At 44.0% G+C, this 16,408-nt stretch overlaps 1 protein-coding gene and 1 long non-coding RNA gene across 2 annotated transcripts in view; one reads left to right on the forward strand and one right to left on the reverse strand.

Annotated features, from left to right (window-relative positions):
- Nucleotides 1-5,333: 5,333 nt before the first annotated feature.
- LOC132815305 (uncharacterized) lies at nucleotides 5,334-9,870 on the reverse strand. The gene is made up of 3 exons (XR_009644636.1): nucleotides 9,738-9,870; nucleotides 6,619-6,753; nucleotides 5,334-5,627 (listed from the first exon to the last, which is right to left on the reverse strand). It is a non-coding gene; the product is annotated as an uncharacterized LOC132815305 (long non-coding RNA).
- An 82-nt stretch (nucleotides 9,871-9,952) lies between these two features.
- The window catches only part of zc2hc1a (zinc finger, C2HC-type containing 1A), a 48,588-nt gene continuing 42,132 nt past the window's right edge, over nucleotides 9,953-16,408 (forward strand). Inside the window, exon 1 of the mRNA XM_060823981.1 lies at nucleotides 9,953-10,022. Coding sequence (XP_060679964.1) covers nucleotides 9,953-10,022 — 70 coding nt within the window. The remainder of the gene's footprint in view (nucleotides 10,023-16,408) is intronic.

Here is a 16,408-nt window from a genome sequence, read left to right on the forward strand (position 1 = left end):
GAGTAATGTCAACCTCCAGTAGAATCCTTCTTCTTACAAAATGCATTGAGTACAAACCTCACCCTCATAAACACACTCTTTCATCAGAAAAACAAATGCAAAGCATTTTGAAGACATTTCATTTATCATGTCATTGTGCGCTCTAGGGACTGTTGGGATGTGAATGTCATGACAGCTGTGATCAGCTTCGAAGACTGCTGCGGCTGATCACTGCCTTATCCACTGATTACACAAAAACAGAAGCAGACCAAGCTAAGATTCAACATTGAGAGCCTGGATGACACGGTCACTACACAACATCTGCAGGCCTCACTTGCTAAAAACCTATCTTGGGAATACTCAGAGGACATCGGAGAATACTGGAGTCTACTTAAATTAACCATTCTCAGCGCCTGCAATAACACCCTTGGTTATAAATCCAGAAACTATCAGGACTAGTTCGATGAGGATGATGCAGAAATTGAACAGTTTATTGATTAATAGGATGACATCAACTGCAAGGCCACAAGAATAACCTATTCCAAAGCTGATGTCCAGAAGAGGGTAAGGGACCTCAAAAACAAATGGTAGACAGATGAGGCCTTGGAAATCCAGCAATTGGCAGAACTGAGCAGAGGCTTCTTCAGTGCCACTGAGGCAGTATACATTCTAAGTTATCACGTTCGAAACACCCGCATCTAAAGAGGGACAAAAACTGCTCAAGGACAATGAGGCAATAAACACCTGCTGGAGAGAACCTTTCCAAGAACTCCTCAACCATAATACCAAAGTCAACCTGGAAATCATCAACTAATTTCCAACTTCCCAGAGTTCCATGCAAGGTGACATGGGAGAAACTCCCAGTGCGACAGAGGTACTAGATGGCATAAGGAGTTGAAGAAACAACAAGGTCCCTCATTCTGATGGGATTTCTGCAGACAACCTCAATGAAAGTGGCCCACAGCTCCATGAACATACACATGCTTTGCTCTTGAACATTTGGATCAAAGAGCTCCCCTCAGACCTCAGGGATGCTCTGATTGTGACCATATTCTAAAGCAACAAGACGGACTATGGGAATTACACTGGCAAAGTACCTGCACATGTCCTTGCCATTTGAGGTTTGCTATTCTGAGGAAATACTCCCTGAATCACAGGGTGGCTTCCACCTGTGCAGAGGAACAACAGGCTCGATCTTCACAGCACATCATTTACAAGAAATGTGTCAGGAACAGAAACAACTGCTTAACAAGGCAGCATTGACCTAACGAAGGCCTTTGACCCAGTTAGCGGCCAGGCTCTGCAACAGTTACTGTCACAATGCTGCTGCTCTGCTATATTCATCAGGATGCTAAGGCTGCTGCATGATGTGGATTAGAGACTGAGCCTTTCACTGTGGGAGATGGGGCTCATGCAGGGCTGTATCATCGCACCCACCCTGTTCACTAACTTCATTGCTACCACCCTCCATCTCACTGGCCAAAACCTGCCCAAGTGAATTCAAATCATTTACTGTATGGATACTGCTGTTCAACCTTAATAGTAGAATGAAGAGCTTATTTTCAAAATGTCAATTCTCCTGCTCCTTAGATGCTGCCTGACCAGCTCTGTTCAACCTTAACAAGTTCAAGGCCAAGGGCAAGGTCTCCACCAGCTCCATTTTGGATATGCTGATGACATCATCACAGCATACTCTGCGGAAGATCTGCAAAGCATCTTGGATGCGTTTGCCAAGGCATCAAAGTCCCTTAACATAAAAAAGACCTTTAGCATTCCATCAACCATTAGCTAACACTGATAACATAAAAAAAACTCTAGTACTAGATCAACCATCATCCAACAGTCCCTCCACATCGCTGACAATAAAGGTCAACAACCGTCCCCTTGAAAATGTGGATCACTTCCCATACCTCGGCAACTTCCTCTCCTCCAAAGCCAGCATCAATGCAGAAATATAACATTGTCTGAGCTGTGTCTGTGGAGCCTATGCCTGACTCTGAAAAAGGGTGTTTGATGTCTATGACCTACAAGTCCAGACTAAACTTCTGATCTACAAAATCATTGTCCTTCCCAGACTGCCAAGTGGAGCTGAAACGTGGACTACCAACAGTAGGCACCTGAAAGCATTGGAACACCACCGGATATCCATACGAAAAATCCTGTGGATGACCTGGGAAGAGAAGTGCACTAACACCAGTGTCTTGAAGGAGGCCAGTATCATCACCACCATAATTCATCTTACTGCCCAACTCATGCCTCCCAAAACAGATGTACTCCCAGCTCAAGGAAGGTCAGTATTTCACTGGTGGCCAAAAGAAACACATCAAAGATAACATCTGGACCATCCTCAAGAAATTCCATATCAACATCAACAACAAGGGAGGACATGGCTAGAAACTGGAATCACTGGAGAAACATCATCCAGCAGAAAGTTATATGCCAGGAAAACGATCTCCACTGTAATACTGAACAGAAGCGACTCTTGCATAAGATCAGATAGAACATCAGAAAGGCCCACCCACCACCACTTCCAACCACTATTGCTATCCACTAACGCCCACACTGCAACAGAATCTATGGATGCCAGATTGGCCTCTTCAGCAAACAAAATTAAGACTCACAAACAGATACCCTTATGGAATGGCAAAATACTTCCACATGTCCTTGCCAATAGATGTCTGCTGCTAACTGAGTGATCACCATAAAATAAGGTCACAACTCAACAGACCAATCAGCTTCTTGTTGCCAAACTATAATCCTTCAACTTATCTCTAAACCACACTTTAATTACTGCTTGAATGAGCAGCTATGTAAATAAATGCTTGTAATGAATGTCGGGTTACTTGGCTTGCAAAACATGTGCAATCTTTGGCTTTAAAGCAGAACTTTTCTCATTTCAGTCTACAATTTAAAATGCAGAGAAACACAAAGATATGGTCTATACTACCTTCATAAAGGCATTTAGAGTTGAGCAATAGATTGTGATGCACATATATTATGAACAAGTAATGAAACAAATTTATGAATCCCAGATAAAAGTTCAGAATCTATAGCGATAATATAGTTAATGAAACTTTAATGTTTATCATGGTACAACAGAAGCAGCATTAAGACAGAAGTTCATTGGCATTATGCTTCAGGAAAGTAAAATTGTTTTGCAACACCACTAGGTGGCTAAAAGCTGAAACTGCACATTGAATAAATTAATATTGAAAAAGGTTTAAATCAATGATCTATGCAATTAAGTAGTATTGGAAATCGTACTACAGTGCCACCTAATGATACAATAGCAAATGGATATAGGTAAATGGGAATATTTTGATCTGAAAAGTGTCCATAATTCATTTCTAAGATTTTTCAATCCAACATATCACAGACCTATCAGGTTTCATAAATTATTAGTTGATTTTTCAAGGCATATGTGTACCAGACGTCAGAACTAGGTTTGGACAATGGAGAGCAATATGACAAGGAATTGATGACTAAAAATTAATTATTTTAAAATCATAGATTTGATTCAATTTTTATATTCAACAATGGTATAATAAATTCAATTTTATGCCATCATTTGTAATGGAAATCAAGGTATCAAAAATTGTCATATATAAGGCAGTTCACTATCACTTCTTGAGCTTAACTGGGAATGGACAATAAATGCTGGCCAGCCAGCAGTGTCCACATCCCACAAGTGAATTAAAACATTCATATCAGCTGTCCAACAAATGGATGCAGGATCAGTGGACTGGCATGAACTGAATGTATGATACCTACTCTGCATCGTTGGTTACTGTTGTCCATAGATGCGTGATGGACAGCCCAGTGCTCTCCCACTCCAGGTAAAGATGTGCACGTGGACCATGAAGGAGCTGCTGGAGACAGAAAGTTTCCTTTCTCCTGCCCTGCTGATGGAACTGCATTTAATGCCTCAAAACTCTTCTGACTGAAGTTGAACCTGTATGGATGTAAGTGGCGCATACGGAGGTAATATCCTCAAGGGCACCATAACTGAAAGGTAAGCATCAAGTGCACCTCAGATGCGGGGACACATACTCAAGCAGCTGGTCTCTGCATCTACCTCAGTTACAGAAGGCATATCCTGTGGAAACTCTCGGAAGAGGACAGAAAAGCAGGATTAGCATCAATCTGCAGTTCACTAAGTGCACCTTGTAACACTTGCCAATTGAACAACTGTTAATATGTATTTTCCAACCCATAGATATGTTATTCTAATAGTATTAGGACATCGCAGCAGCCTTAGTGGAACAAGTGGCTTAGGCCATTGGAAATGCACTTTTTGATAATGACTGGACACCAGAAGATGTGAATGTGCTGATGAAATATAGACAGTGGACAAAGATGCTGAATGGATAAATCCAGCCCAGGACCTTACAGCCTCAGTGTTCCTGAATCAAAGTGTAATGATCTTCCCTGCCATCTGGTCAGTGTGAGGACGCCTCTACATGAGTTCCAATGGCTTTGCCACATACCCTGCTGATTCTCTTCTGAGGAGGAAGCAGAGTTCTCTTCCACATGCTCCTTCAGCTCCACCTTTGCCTGTACAGCAATGCAGACCACCATGATGTATGATGTCCTTGCAGGTGTGCTGGAACTGCATTTTTTGAAGTTTAGTGGCTCTTGTGATGAGTTTCTCTTTTGAATCTCTGTTGTTGAGTTGTGCAATAAAATCAATAGCCATGCAGAATTATTGAATAGCTTCAGCATCAGAAAAGGATATTCAGCCCATCTGTCCATGCTGGCAAAACTAAATTGGCTGGCCCACTTCCCAGCCATTTCCAGAAACCTTGCAATTTTGTGTCTTCAAAGAATTATTCAATTCCCTTTTGAAAACCAGCATTGAATCTGCCTCTGTTACGGTGTTTCACACAAACTTCATTATGGTACATTCATCTTCCTCAGGCAAGGTTAATATGTTGTAAATAATTGTAGCCCCAACACTAATCTCTATGGTACTCCAATAGTTACAATTTACCATCCTGAAAGCACCTCCTTATCCCTCTCTTTTCTATTCACTAACAAAGTTCTATTAGTTATCCAATCTTCTACCCATACTAATGTACTACTGGAGCACCATGGACTCTTAAGTAGCATAATATTTCATACATTATCAAATCCTTCAGTTTTTCTACTTCTGTATTCACAACATAGTAAAACTAAAGTGTCAAAGACTGCACTAGTTACTTCGATGGTTCCTAACCAAATCTTTGAATAACCAATCCCAGACTTCAAGAACAATTAATTTCCAAACACAATTTAAACAAAAGACGCAACCGTTTATTAAATATACAAGAAATTTAGCAGAAAATTAAACATGGTAATCTAATTAATGCCTATGCTTTAAGCCTGAAGTATTTCTTTTCAACCACAATTCATACAAAACAAGACAAATACAGTTAAGAGAAAGAAAATAACAAAACTGGCCAGATTACTCAAACAGTTTTCATGATGCATTGTTTCACAGGTATAAATATGGACTCCTTGGCTGCTTTTCCAGAACCACCAAACCGGGTTACTTTCTAAGTTCACCCTAAGACAACTACTCTTTGGGCTTCCGGAAGTTGGTGTGGGAGATTTAGGTAGGCAGCTTTTGAATCTTCATGCAGTGTTGGGAGCAGCCAAGCTTATCTCCCCTAGAAAACACAGTTCAAAAAATAACATCAATTCCATTTCCATCCCAATAAACTGATCTTCTCACCCTAAGGCCTCAATTACCAGTCAACACCTGCCATCTGCTTGAACATCTCTTCTCAACTTAACAAAACCAGTTCCCATTAAAAGCCAACTTTGCCAACTTCTGTTATCTGTTTACGTACACTTCCAGGTGTCATTGTTTTTGTTGGAATTCTTTTAAAATAAGAACCAGCCTGCAATTAGCCTCCAGGCCTGGCCTCACAAACAAAAGTTTGTTTGTATTGTCCTTTTCTTTTAACCACAAACTGCCCACGAGTCTTCATTCTCAGTTGACAATTTCCAGTTTACAACTCCAAATCAAAGCTGATAAGAGTAAAAATAAGAGTAGTGAAAAATCAGCGTGGGTTCTAACACCACCTCCCACCAAGTCTTTTTTTTTAGATTAGATTAGACTTACAGTGTGGAAACAGGCCCTTCGGCCCAACAAGTCCACACCGACCCGCCGAAGCGCAACCCACCCATACCCCTACATTTACCCCTTACCTAACACTACGGGCAATTTAGCATGGCCAATTCACCTGACCCGCACATCTTTGGACTGTGGGAGGAAACCGGAGCACCCGGAGGAAACCCACGCAGACACAGGGAGAACGTGCAAACTCCACACAGTCAGTCGCCTGAGTCGGGAATTGAACCCGGGTCTCAGGCGCTGTGAGGCAGCAGTGCTAACCACTGTGCCACCGTGCCGCCCACAAATTCACAAGTTTTTTTTTTATTGAATTCAAATTCCCGCATCTGCTGCAGCAGGCTTTGAACCCAGGCCTCCAGAACACTATCTGGGGTTTTAGATTAACTGTCTCACGACAATACCACTCGGCCAACCCTTCCCCACTTATCCACTTATCTTATCCTCTACCACTCTCACAATGGGCTGCTTGCTGTCACCCACCTTAAACCCCCAACACCACTGTACATGCTCTGCTGACTTACCTGCTCAGGACACTTCTGAGAAAGTTAAAATGCCACAGTGGGGTCAGTTCCATCCTTTACTTCTCTTTCAGGGCACATTGGGCACTCAAGGATTAAACATTCCATTACCAAAGGACTTACTGAAAGCCTGTAATTCTTACAATACAGACAGAACATCTCAGTAGGGGGTAACTGACTATCTCAGAAATGGAGCCACACATATGGATTCCCCTGTAGCCTCAGACAGAGGTATTTGTCCTTCCCAGACAAGACTGACAGCCTTAGCCACAACCCTGTTAAATGGTCTCCTGCTCCATTGTCTTACTTCCCCTCTACATTAGCATAGGTATGTGAATCCCCCATTGAGAACAGGCAAAACCCTTCTGTTTTAATTTCTTCCCATCAAAACATGATCATGAAGAATACAATAATCAATCCCTGAAATCCACTCACAAGTTACCACAGGACATCGACATTCATCAGGTTTTGTAAATTCATAATTACATACCTTAAACTATGTAATGACAATTGACCATGTGACTGATAAACCTTTTGTTTAATCCCTAGAAAAAATACTGTCTGTGTGTGCAGGGTAGAGATTCGTGGCCTTGGCTCAAGTACCACCTACTCCAGAAGCGTGTGATAACAATTTGATTAAAAATTATCTTCAACTACCTTTTAATCACTTTAACTACCTGACTACCACTCTTAGCAGGTGGCTTTCACACTGGAACCTCAAGGGAAAGCCAAGATGACACACAACATTATTGGAATTACCATGACGCAGTAACACCTCCCATTTAATGCCATTTCTCAGGAGTGATCTGTTGAACATCTCCTGTTTCTCTTTCTTTCTCTCACGTTAAATTCCCTTAGAAACACAGAAAATAATGTGTAGGCCTTTTGGTCCTTCCAGTCTGCATCACTTTTTAACATGATCACAGCTGATCATGCAACTCCAGTATCCCCCTCCTGCTTTCTCTCCATATTCCTTGATAACCTTTATCTGCAAAGGACACATCCAGCTCCCACTTAAACATATCTAATTAACTGGCCCCAACAACTTCCTGTGGGAGAGAATTCCACAGGTTCACAACTCTAAGTGAAGAAATTCTTCATCTCAGTCCTGAATGGCTTACCTCTTATTACTCAGAGTCATCGAGTTCCACAGTATCAAGATAGGCCCTTTGGCCCAAACTGGTCTATACCAACCAAAATGTCCATTCACGCTAACCCCATTTCCCTGCACATGGCCCACACCTTCTAATTTTTTTCCTATCTAGTATTTATCAATATTTAAAAGGCATTTCGATAATGTACCCTCCTCAACCACTTCCGCTGGCAACTCATTCCATATGTGTACCCCCCGCTGAGTAAAATGGTTGCCCCTCAGATTCCCTTTTATTCTTTCCCCCAACCTTAAACTGATGCCTTCTAGTCCTCGATTCCCCAATCCTGGGAAAAGGACTAAGAGCATTCATCCTACCTATGCCTCTCATGATCTTATACACTTCTATAAATGTATCCCCTCAATCTCCTATGGTCTAAAGAAAAAAACGTCCTAGCGTGAACAACCTCTCCCTAGAATTCAGACCATTGAGTCCAAGCAACACCCTTGTAAATTTCTGCTGCACTCTTTCCAGTTTAATAACATCCTTCGTATAACAAGGTGACCAAAACTGCACATAATACTCCAAGTACAGCCTCACCAAAGTCCTGTACAACTGCAACATAACTTGCAACTTCTATACTTAATGCTCTGACCAATGAAGGACAGGGTGTCAAAAGACTTCTTCATTACCCCGTCTACCCTGTGACTCCACTTTCAGAGAACTGTGAACCTGAACTCCAAGATCCTTCCGTTCCAATACACTCCTTAAGGCCCTAACATTCATGAAACTCCTACCATCGTTAGACTGCCCAAAATGCAAGACTTTGCACTTGCCTATATTAAACACCATTTGCCATTTCTCAGCCCACGTCCCCAGCTGATCAAGGTCCCGCGGCAATTTCTGACAACCTTCCTCACTGCCCACAATACCACCTATTTAATGTTATCAGCAAACTTACTAAACATACCTTGTACATTCTCATCCAAATCATTGTTATCGATAACAAACAACAATAGGCCCAGCACTGACCCCTAAAGCACTCCACTAGTCACAGACCTCCAGTCTGACAAGCGTCCTTCCACCATTACCCTCTGCTTCATACCATCAAGCCAATTTTGTATCCAATTTGCCAGCCTCTCCTCAGACTAGGAGACAGTAAGGAGTGCAGATGCTGGAAGCCAGATGAGTGAAGCTGGAAGAGCACAGCAGGCTAGACAGCATCCGAGGAGCAGGAAGGTCAACATTTCCGGGGGGGTGTGGGGGCCAGGTCAGCCTGGTGGGGGGCAGGGTCGGTGGGGGGTTGGGGGGGCCCAGGTCAGCGGGTGGGGGGCCAGGTCAGCGGGGGCCCAGGTCAGCCTGGGGGGGCTGCCAGGTCAGCAGGTGGGGGGCCGGGTCAGCGGGGGGTTGGGGGGGGCCCAGGTCAGCCTGGGGGGTTGGGGGGGGTCCCAGGTCAGCCTGGGGGGTTAGGGGGGGGTCCCAGGTCAGCCTGGGGGGTTGGGGGGGGGGTCCCAGGTCAGCCTGGGGGGTTGGGGGGGGTCCCAGGTCAGCCTGGGGGGGTGGGGGGGGGGGTCCCAGGTCAGCCTGGGGGCGGGGGGGGGGTCCCAGGTCAGCCTGGGGGGAGGGGTCCCAGGTCAGCCTGGGGGGGGGGGTCCCAGGTCAGCCTGGGGGGGGGGCGCCAAGTCAGTGGGTGGGGGGCCGGGTCAGCGGGGGGTTGGGGGGGCCCAGGTCAGCGGGTGGGGGGCCGGGTCAGCGGGGGGTTGGGGGGTCCCAGGTCAGCTTGGGGGGGGGGCCCAACAGCCTGGGGGGTTGGGGGGGTCCCAGGTCAGCCTGGGGGGGGGGGGTCCCAGGTCAGCCTGGGGGGTTGGGTTGGGGGGGGACCCAGGTCAGCCTGGGGGGGGGGCCAGGTCAGTGGGTGGGGGGCCGGGTCAGCGGGGGGTTGGGGGGGCCCGGGTCAGCGGGTGGGGGGCCAGGTCAGCGGGAGGCCGGTCTCAATTTTGCCGAACGCCACTCTCACACCCTCCAGCTTACCCCCTCAGGGCTCAATGCCCCCCCCAGGGAAATCAGTGGTCGGCCTGTTGCCCAGCCAGCGGGGGGAGTGAAGTTTCACGGAGACCCCCCCTCCCGCCCCCGGCTCAGTCTGGCGGCTAGGAGGAGGAGGAGGGTCCGTCTCCAACCGTCAAACCGCCCGATGGGGCGGGGCGTGGAGGGGGAGGGGCGAGGCTGGCAGCCAATCAGGACGCTCGATGTTGCTGGGTGCGGACGCAGTTGGCGTTGCTAATGAGACGAAGATGGAGGCGGTGCCGGGGCAACAAGGTGAGAGAGAGAGACAGAGAAAACCTCACACGGTGTGAGAGATCGACTGGCCGCGGGAATCTGCCCTCACCCAGAAGGTGCAGGATATTCTCTCCCCCCCCACCTTTATGGGGTGGGGGGCTGACAGCCGCATCTCTCAGGGAGGGTGGTGGGGAGCTGGAGGAGGATGAGGATGATACAGAGTCCCAGGGAGGGGAAAGCTCTCTGCTGTTTGACAATGCTACCCCCCCCCCCACCTCTGCCACACCCCTTATCCCCACGGTTGCACATTTTATATATATATATATATAAAATATATATAAAATTCCCACAAATTTAATCTCTGATCACCGCCAACGAGAATTTCATTTAATTTTTAAAGAACTTGCAGCTTTCAACTGCGATGATGTTCTCTCCCACCCCATCCCACCCCACCCGCCTTTCTTGTTGCATCGATTCATTTGATGACAATTTTACGGCCCGTGCGGCTTGCTGTTGGTTTTACTAGTGTACCTTATGGTAAAGGTAATTGCACGGCTTAAGGATGTATAAATTCACAAAAGCCATTGTCATCCAAGTCAAATTCTGCTGAATAAGTTTGAGTTACCGCGACGTCGGTTTGAGCGCCCACACACTAATATTTGCTCCATTCATGGTTATTGTCGAGAAAAAAAAACTTGTGCAAGTTTTAATGTAAATGTATTGTCTGATTCTGAGAAAATAAAAACGATGCACATGCTAGCATGACCTTTTTGTGGTTGCATGTCAGTTGGATGGTGATGAATGGGAAGCTTTTGCATTTCAAAAGACTGAATGCTGCCTGACGAATCCATTTGTATGCAGTTGCAAATATTACTGTTCTTTCTTTCTGTCTGTGAGTCTGTTGTTATAAGTGCCATTAAAATTGAGGGTAGTGAGCACTTCCACTGGCATAACTGCCCAGTCCAGTAAGCAGTGTGACTTGGTGAAATGCAGCAATCTGCAATTAGCTCTCGACAGAGTGAGAATCCTGAAGTACGGCTATGTAGGCCAAGAAATTTGAGTCTTTGTCTGTGTGGAGTCCTTGAAATCCAGTTTATAAACCGAACAGTGTTTGAATCATAACTGACGATCAATTGAAGGAGCACCTGTGAATGTTGCATATATTCATCAAGCCCCTGTGACATTCATCATACTGCTCAGTCAGGGCCTGTTCCTGCCAGGCATTCTCGAATGACTTTGTCTGTGAAATCCAGAACTGCAGTAGTTAAAACTTGCATTCTGTCTTGCTTGCACAATTGAATCCTGACTTAGATATATTGTGGCAGCTAGAAGGGGAATGACCATTTCCAATTTTATACTTTCCTACCGGTTCACTCAAATTGAATTTAAAATTGAAGCAACAGTATATTGTATAATTAGTCTTTAGAACTGTTTCTCTCTCCTCTGCATCCCAGAATGATTATTTCCTGTCATTTTTTAGTAATTATTTATTTACCAGAACATTGCTGATAAGTATGTTGCTCCCATCAGGTTAATATGTTGATTTTTTTTCAAGTAATGTGATTTAGCAGTATGTTGGCATATTGCTTTCTCTTCGCAGCACTCAATCAATCTGTACATGCATATCTAAATTCACACATAAGGTTCAGTTTTGTCAGACAGTAGGTACTGGAGTAGCCATTCGGCCCTTCGAAACAGCATCACCATTCATTATGATCATGGCTGATCATCCACGGTCAGTATCCTGTTCCTGCCTTATCCTCATAACCCTTGATTGCACTATCTTTAAGAGCTCTATCCATCTCTTTCTTGAAAGTGTCCAGAGACTTGGCCTCCACTGCCTTCTGAGGCAGAACAGTTCATGTATTCACCACTCTCTGGGTGAAGAAGTTTTTAAATTATGTCCTCAAGTTCTGGACTCACCCATCAGCAAAAACATGCTTCCTGCCTTCAGAGTGTCCAATCTCAATCAGATCCACTCTCATCCTTCTAAACTCAAGTGTATACAAGCCCAGTCACTCCAATTTTTCAACATATGATAGTCCTGCCATTCCGGGAATTGACCTCGTAAACCTACGCTTCTCTCTCTCAATAGCCAGAATGTCCTTCCTCAAACTTGGAGACCAAAACTGCACAAAATATTCCAGTTGCTGTCTCACCAGGACCTTGTACAGCTGCAGAAGGAGTTCTTTGCTCCTATGTTCAATTCCTTTTGTTATGAAGGCCAGCATGCCATTAGCTTTCTTAACTGCCTGCTGTACCTGCATGCTTGCTTTCATTAACTGGTGTACAAGAACACCTAGACCTCGTTGTACTTCCCTTTTACTTAACACAATTCCATTTAGATAGTAATCTGCCTTCCTGTTCTTGCCACCAAAGTGGGTAACCACATATTTATCCACATTAAACTGCATCTGCCATGCATCCATCCACTCACCTAGCCTGTCCAAGTCATCCTGTATTCTCATAACATCCTCCTCACATTTCACCCTGCCACCCACCTTTGTGTCATCAGCAAATTTGCTAATATTACTTTTAATACCTTCATCTATATAATTGATGTGTATTGTAAATAGTTGCAGTCCCAGCACCGAAACTTATGGTACCCCACTGGTCACCGCCTGCCATTACAAAAGGGACCTGTCTGTCACTACTCTTTGGCTGGCTGACAGGAAGCAATTTTCAATCCATATCAGTATTTTGTCCCCAATGCCATGTGCACTAATTTTGCTCACTGATCTTCTGGGACTTTATCAAAGGTTTTTTTAAAGTCCAAGTACACTACACTCACTGGCTTTCCCTTGTCCATCCTCATAGTTACATCCTCAAAAAATTCCAGAAGATTAGTCAAGCACGATTTCCCCTTCGTAAATCCATGCCGACTCTGACCTATCCTGTTACTGCAATCCAAATGAGTCGTAATTTCATCTTTTGTAATTGACTCCAGCATCTTTCCCACCACTGACGTCAGGCTAACCGGTCTATAATTCCCTGTTTTCTGTCTCCCTCCTTTCTTGAAAAGTGGGACAACATTAGCCACCCTCCAATCGCAGGAACTGATCCTGAATTGATAGAACATTGGAAAATGATTAGCAATGTGTTCACGATTTCTAGAGCCACTTAAATACCCTGGGATGCAGACCATCAGGTCCCGGGGACTTATCAGCCTTCAGACCTAACAGTCGATCCAACACCATTTCCTGCCTAATATAAATTCCGTTCAGGTTCATCCATTACCCTAGGTCCTTCAGCCACTATTACATCTGGGAGATTGCTTGTGTCTTCCCCAGTGAAAACAGATCCAAAGTACCTATTCAACTCTTCTGCCATTTCCTTGTCCCCCATAATAAATTCACTAGTTTCTGTCTTCAAGTGCCCAATTTTAGTCTTAATCTATTTTTTCTTTTCACATACCTAAAAAAGCTTTTACTATCCTCCTTTATATTTTTGGCCAGTTTGCCTTCGTACCTTATTTTTTTTCTCCGCGCATTGACTTTTTAGTTATCCTCTGATGCTCTTTAAAGATTTCCCAGTCAACCACGCTTGCCCCTACCTCCCTTTAGGATCTAACTTCCTCTTTAGATTGAACTGATCCTGCACCTTCTGCGTTATATCCAGAAACACCTGCCATTGTTGTTCCACTGCCATCCCTGCTAGGGTATTGAACCATTGAACTTTGGCCAGCTCCTCCTTCATAGCTCTATAGTTCCTTTTGTTCAACTGCAGTACTGACACTTCCGATTCTCCCTTCTCCCTCTCAAATTGCAGATTAAAACTTATCATTCTAAAAGGCAGATTTCCAGCAAAGTTCTTGAATTATTTCTTAAGTACTAAGATTTTGGTTTTGTACTGGTGTTTATTTATAACCTCTAAAACCCATATTCCAAACTAGGGCTGGATATCATAGTGCACACTTCATGCTATGCTGCTCTTTACCTGAACCCCACTTTGGAGTAGTCTTAAGTGTGTAATTCAATTGCCCTTTAACAGTCAACCTAAGTAGATCAGCTAATTGTATAATTCTCAATCACAAATATTAAATTGAGATAAATAGCAAAGAGGAAATCCTGAGACGAAAGGATGATTAGATGGACAGAATATTGGCAAATAGAATTTAGTACTAAAAAAGTGAGGTGATGTATTTTGGGAAGATTGACAAAGCAGAGGAGTGCATGATAAATAATAGGGCTTGAGAGTACAGAGAATGCATGTCAACAGGTCCTCGAAAGCAACTGGACAGTTGGTCTGGTGTTTGCTTTTCCTTAGAGCAGCGAAGACTGAGGGGTAACTTAATTCAGTGGCTGAATAAAGTAGAAAGGAAGAATTTTTTCCTTCAGTAACTGGTTTGATAAACTGGATGCATAGATTAAAGGTAAAGGGCAGGAGTTTTAAAGGGGATTTAAGGGAGAAATGTTTCATCCAGAGCATGGAACTCACTGCCTGAAAGGATGATAGAGGGCTGCAAATGTCATACAATTTTAGAAATATTTTGGTAATCAGTTGAAACACCATCATGTACAAGGCTGTGGGCAAAATGCTCGAAAATGAGAAATGCTTGTCTGCTGTTGTGTAGACAATAGCTAAAGGTCATAGAGTTCTAAAACACTGTGACTGTTATGCCAATACAAAATACAAACTATAATCAATATATTTCAGAATATGTCGGGGAGATAACTTGATTTGATTAACTAGGTTAATTTGAAGAGTTATGTTTTATTAGATTATCATGAGCTTCCAACAAAAAAAAGTAATAGAGCATGTTGATGACATTTTCTGACTGAGGTAGGAATGATCCAAAATCTATCTCAGTGCGAATATTCCTCAAAACCTTAACATTTGTGCCTTGAATCCACAATTTGGCTTTTGCGATTAGTGTCAAAGCAATGGTCCTCACTGCTGACTTCTAAGAATGCTGGTAACAAAGAGGGCTCTAGACTTTTTGAAAGTCTTGTCAGAGTCAAGAGCGTAGTGCTGGCAAAGCACGGTAGGTCAGGAAGCATCTGAGGAGCAAGAGAATCGATGTTTTCGGCATAAGCTTCTGCCCCTCGGAGGCTGCCTGACCAGCATCTGATTAGATTAGATTACTTACACTGTGGAAACAGGCCCTTCGGCCCAACAAGTCCATACTGACCCTCCGATGAGCAACCCACTCATATCCATTCCCCAACGTTTACCCCTTCACCTAACACTGCGGGCAATCTAGGTAAAGGTTAAATTAGATTCCCTACAGTGTGGAAACAGGCCCTTCAGCCCAACAAGTCCACACCGACCCTCCAAAGAGCAACCCATCCAGACCCATTCCCTACATTCATCCCTGACTAATGGACCTAACACTACGGGCAATTTAGCATGGCCAATTCACCTAACCTGCACATGTTTGGACTGTGGGAGGAAACCCACGCAGACACTGGGAGAATGTGCAAACTCCACACAAACAGTTGCCTGAGGCAGGAATTGAACCTGGGTCTCTGGCACTGTGAGGCAGCAGTGCAACTGCTGTGCCACCGTGCCGCCCCTCCCTTTCTCCTAGGCTTGTCAGAGTATGATGAAATTAAGCATGAGATATTTATAGCAATCTGTGGCATACAAAAACAGTGATGGTATCAGCCAGCAAACTGCGAAGTGAAAAGTTTGGATTATAATCCACAGAAAACAAAATAAACAACATGCTGGATGTATTAGCATCATTGGTTCAAAGATTCAGTAGCAATTTCAAATGCCTGATAAGGATTCAAATCTAATTATGATAAATGTGATTACAAATTGCAAGTAGGACTTGGTACTGTATTATAGTAAGATGCATTAACATAGGTATACTGGTTTGTAAGGGGATTAGAAATTATTTGGCCAGTTCAACATAAACTGCATTAAAAATCCTACAGTTAGCAGATAGAGTCAAAGTAATACTTCAAATACAGGAAGGAAAAGATAATGGGCCAAATTATCTTGTCTTTGAATTATCTTGGAGCAAATATGTGTGTCAGGACCTTGTGGATATCCTGCAGTGACCTACATGAGAATTGCCTGGAAAGTTTTAACTTGCAGCAGATAGTCCTCCTGCTCCTGGGATCCTCTGCTAACGTCTCAGATTCTGAGTTACATTCAGAGACTTTGGACAATTTTGATTTATTTTCCTAGGAAATGTTAAACAGAAAACGCTTTCTCTAACTCCTGAGTAATTGATGTCCCAATCACTTATGCTGACCACCTCCTTCCCTGAGCCTGCAAGTCCCCAACCTGACCTGATTGATCATCCCACATCTCTGCCCCCCAAACAGATCTAACAGCAGTCCTCATCTGACTCCCTCATTAGACCTAATGCTTTCTGATAAGACCATGTTCACATGAATGAACTTGATACCCTCTGAAGTAAATGAACTTACTGTTAAAGTACAGATTTGAGATGGCCCAGGGAATCCCTTGTG

The sequence above is a fragment of the Hemiscyllium ocellatum genome, chromosome 4 (assembly GCF_020745735.1).
Source record: "Hemiscyllium ocellatum isolate sHemOce1 chromosome 4, sHemOce1.pat.X.cur, whole genome shotgun sequence".
NCBI classification, from domain to species: domain Eukaryota; kingdom Metazoa; phylum Chordata; class Chondrichthyes; order Orectolobiformes; family Hemiscylliidae; genus Hemiscyllium; species Hemiscyllium ocellatum.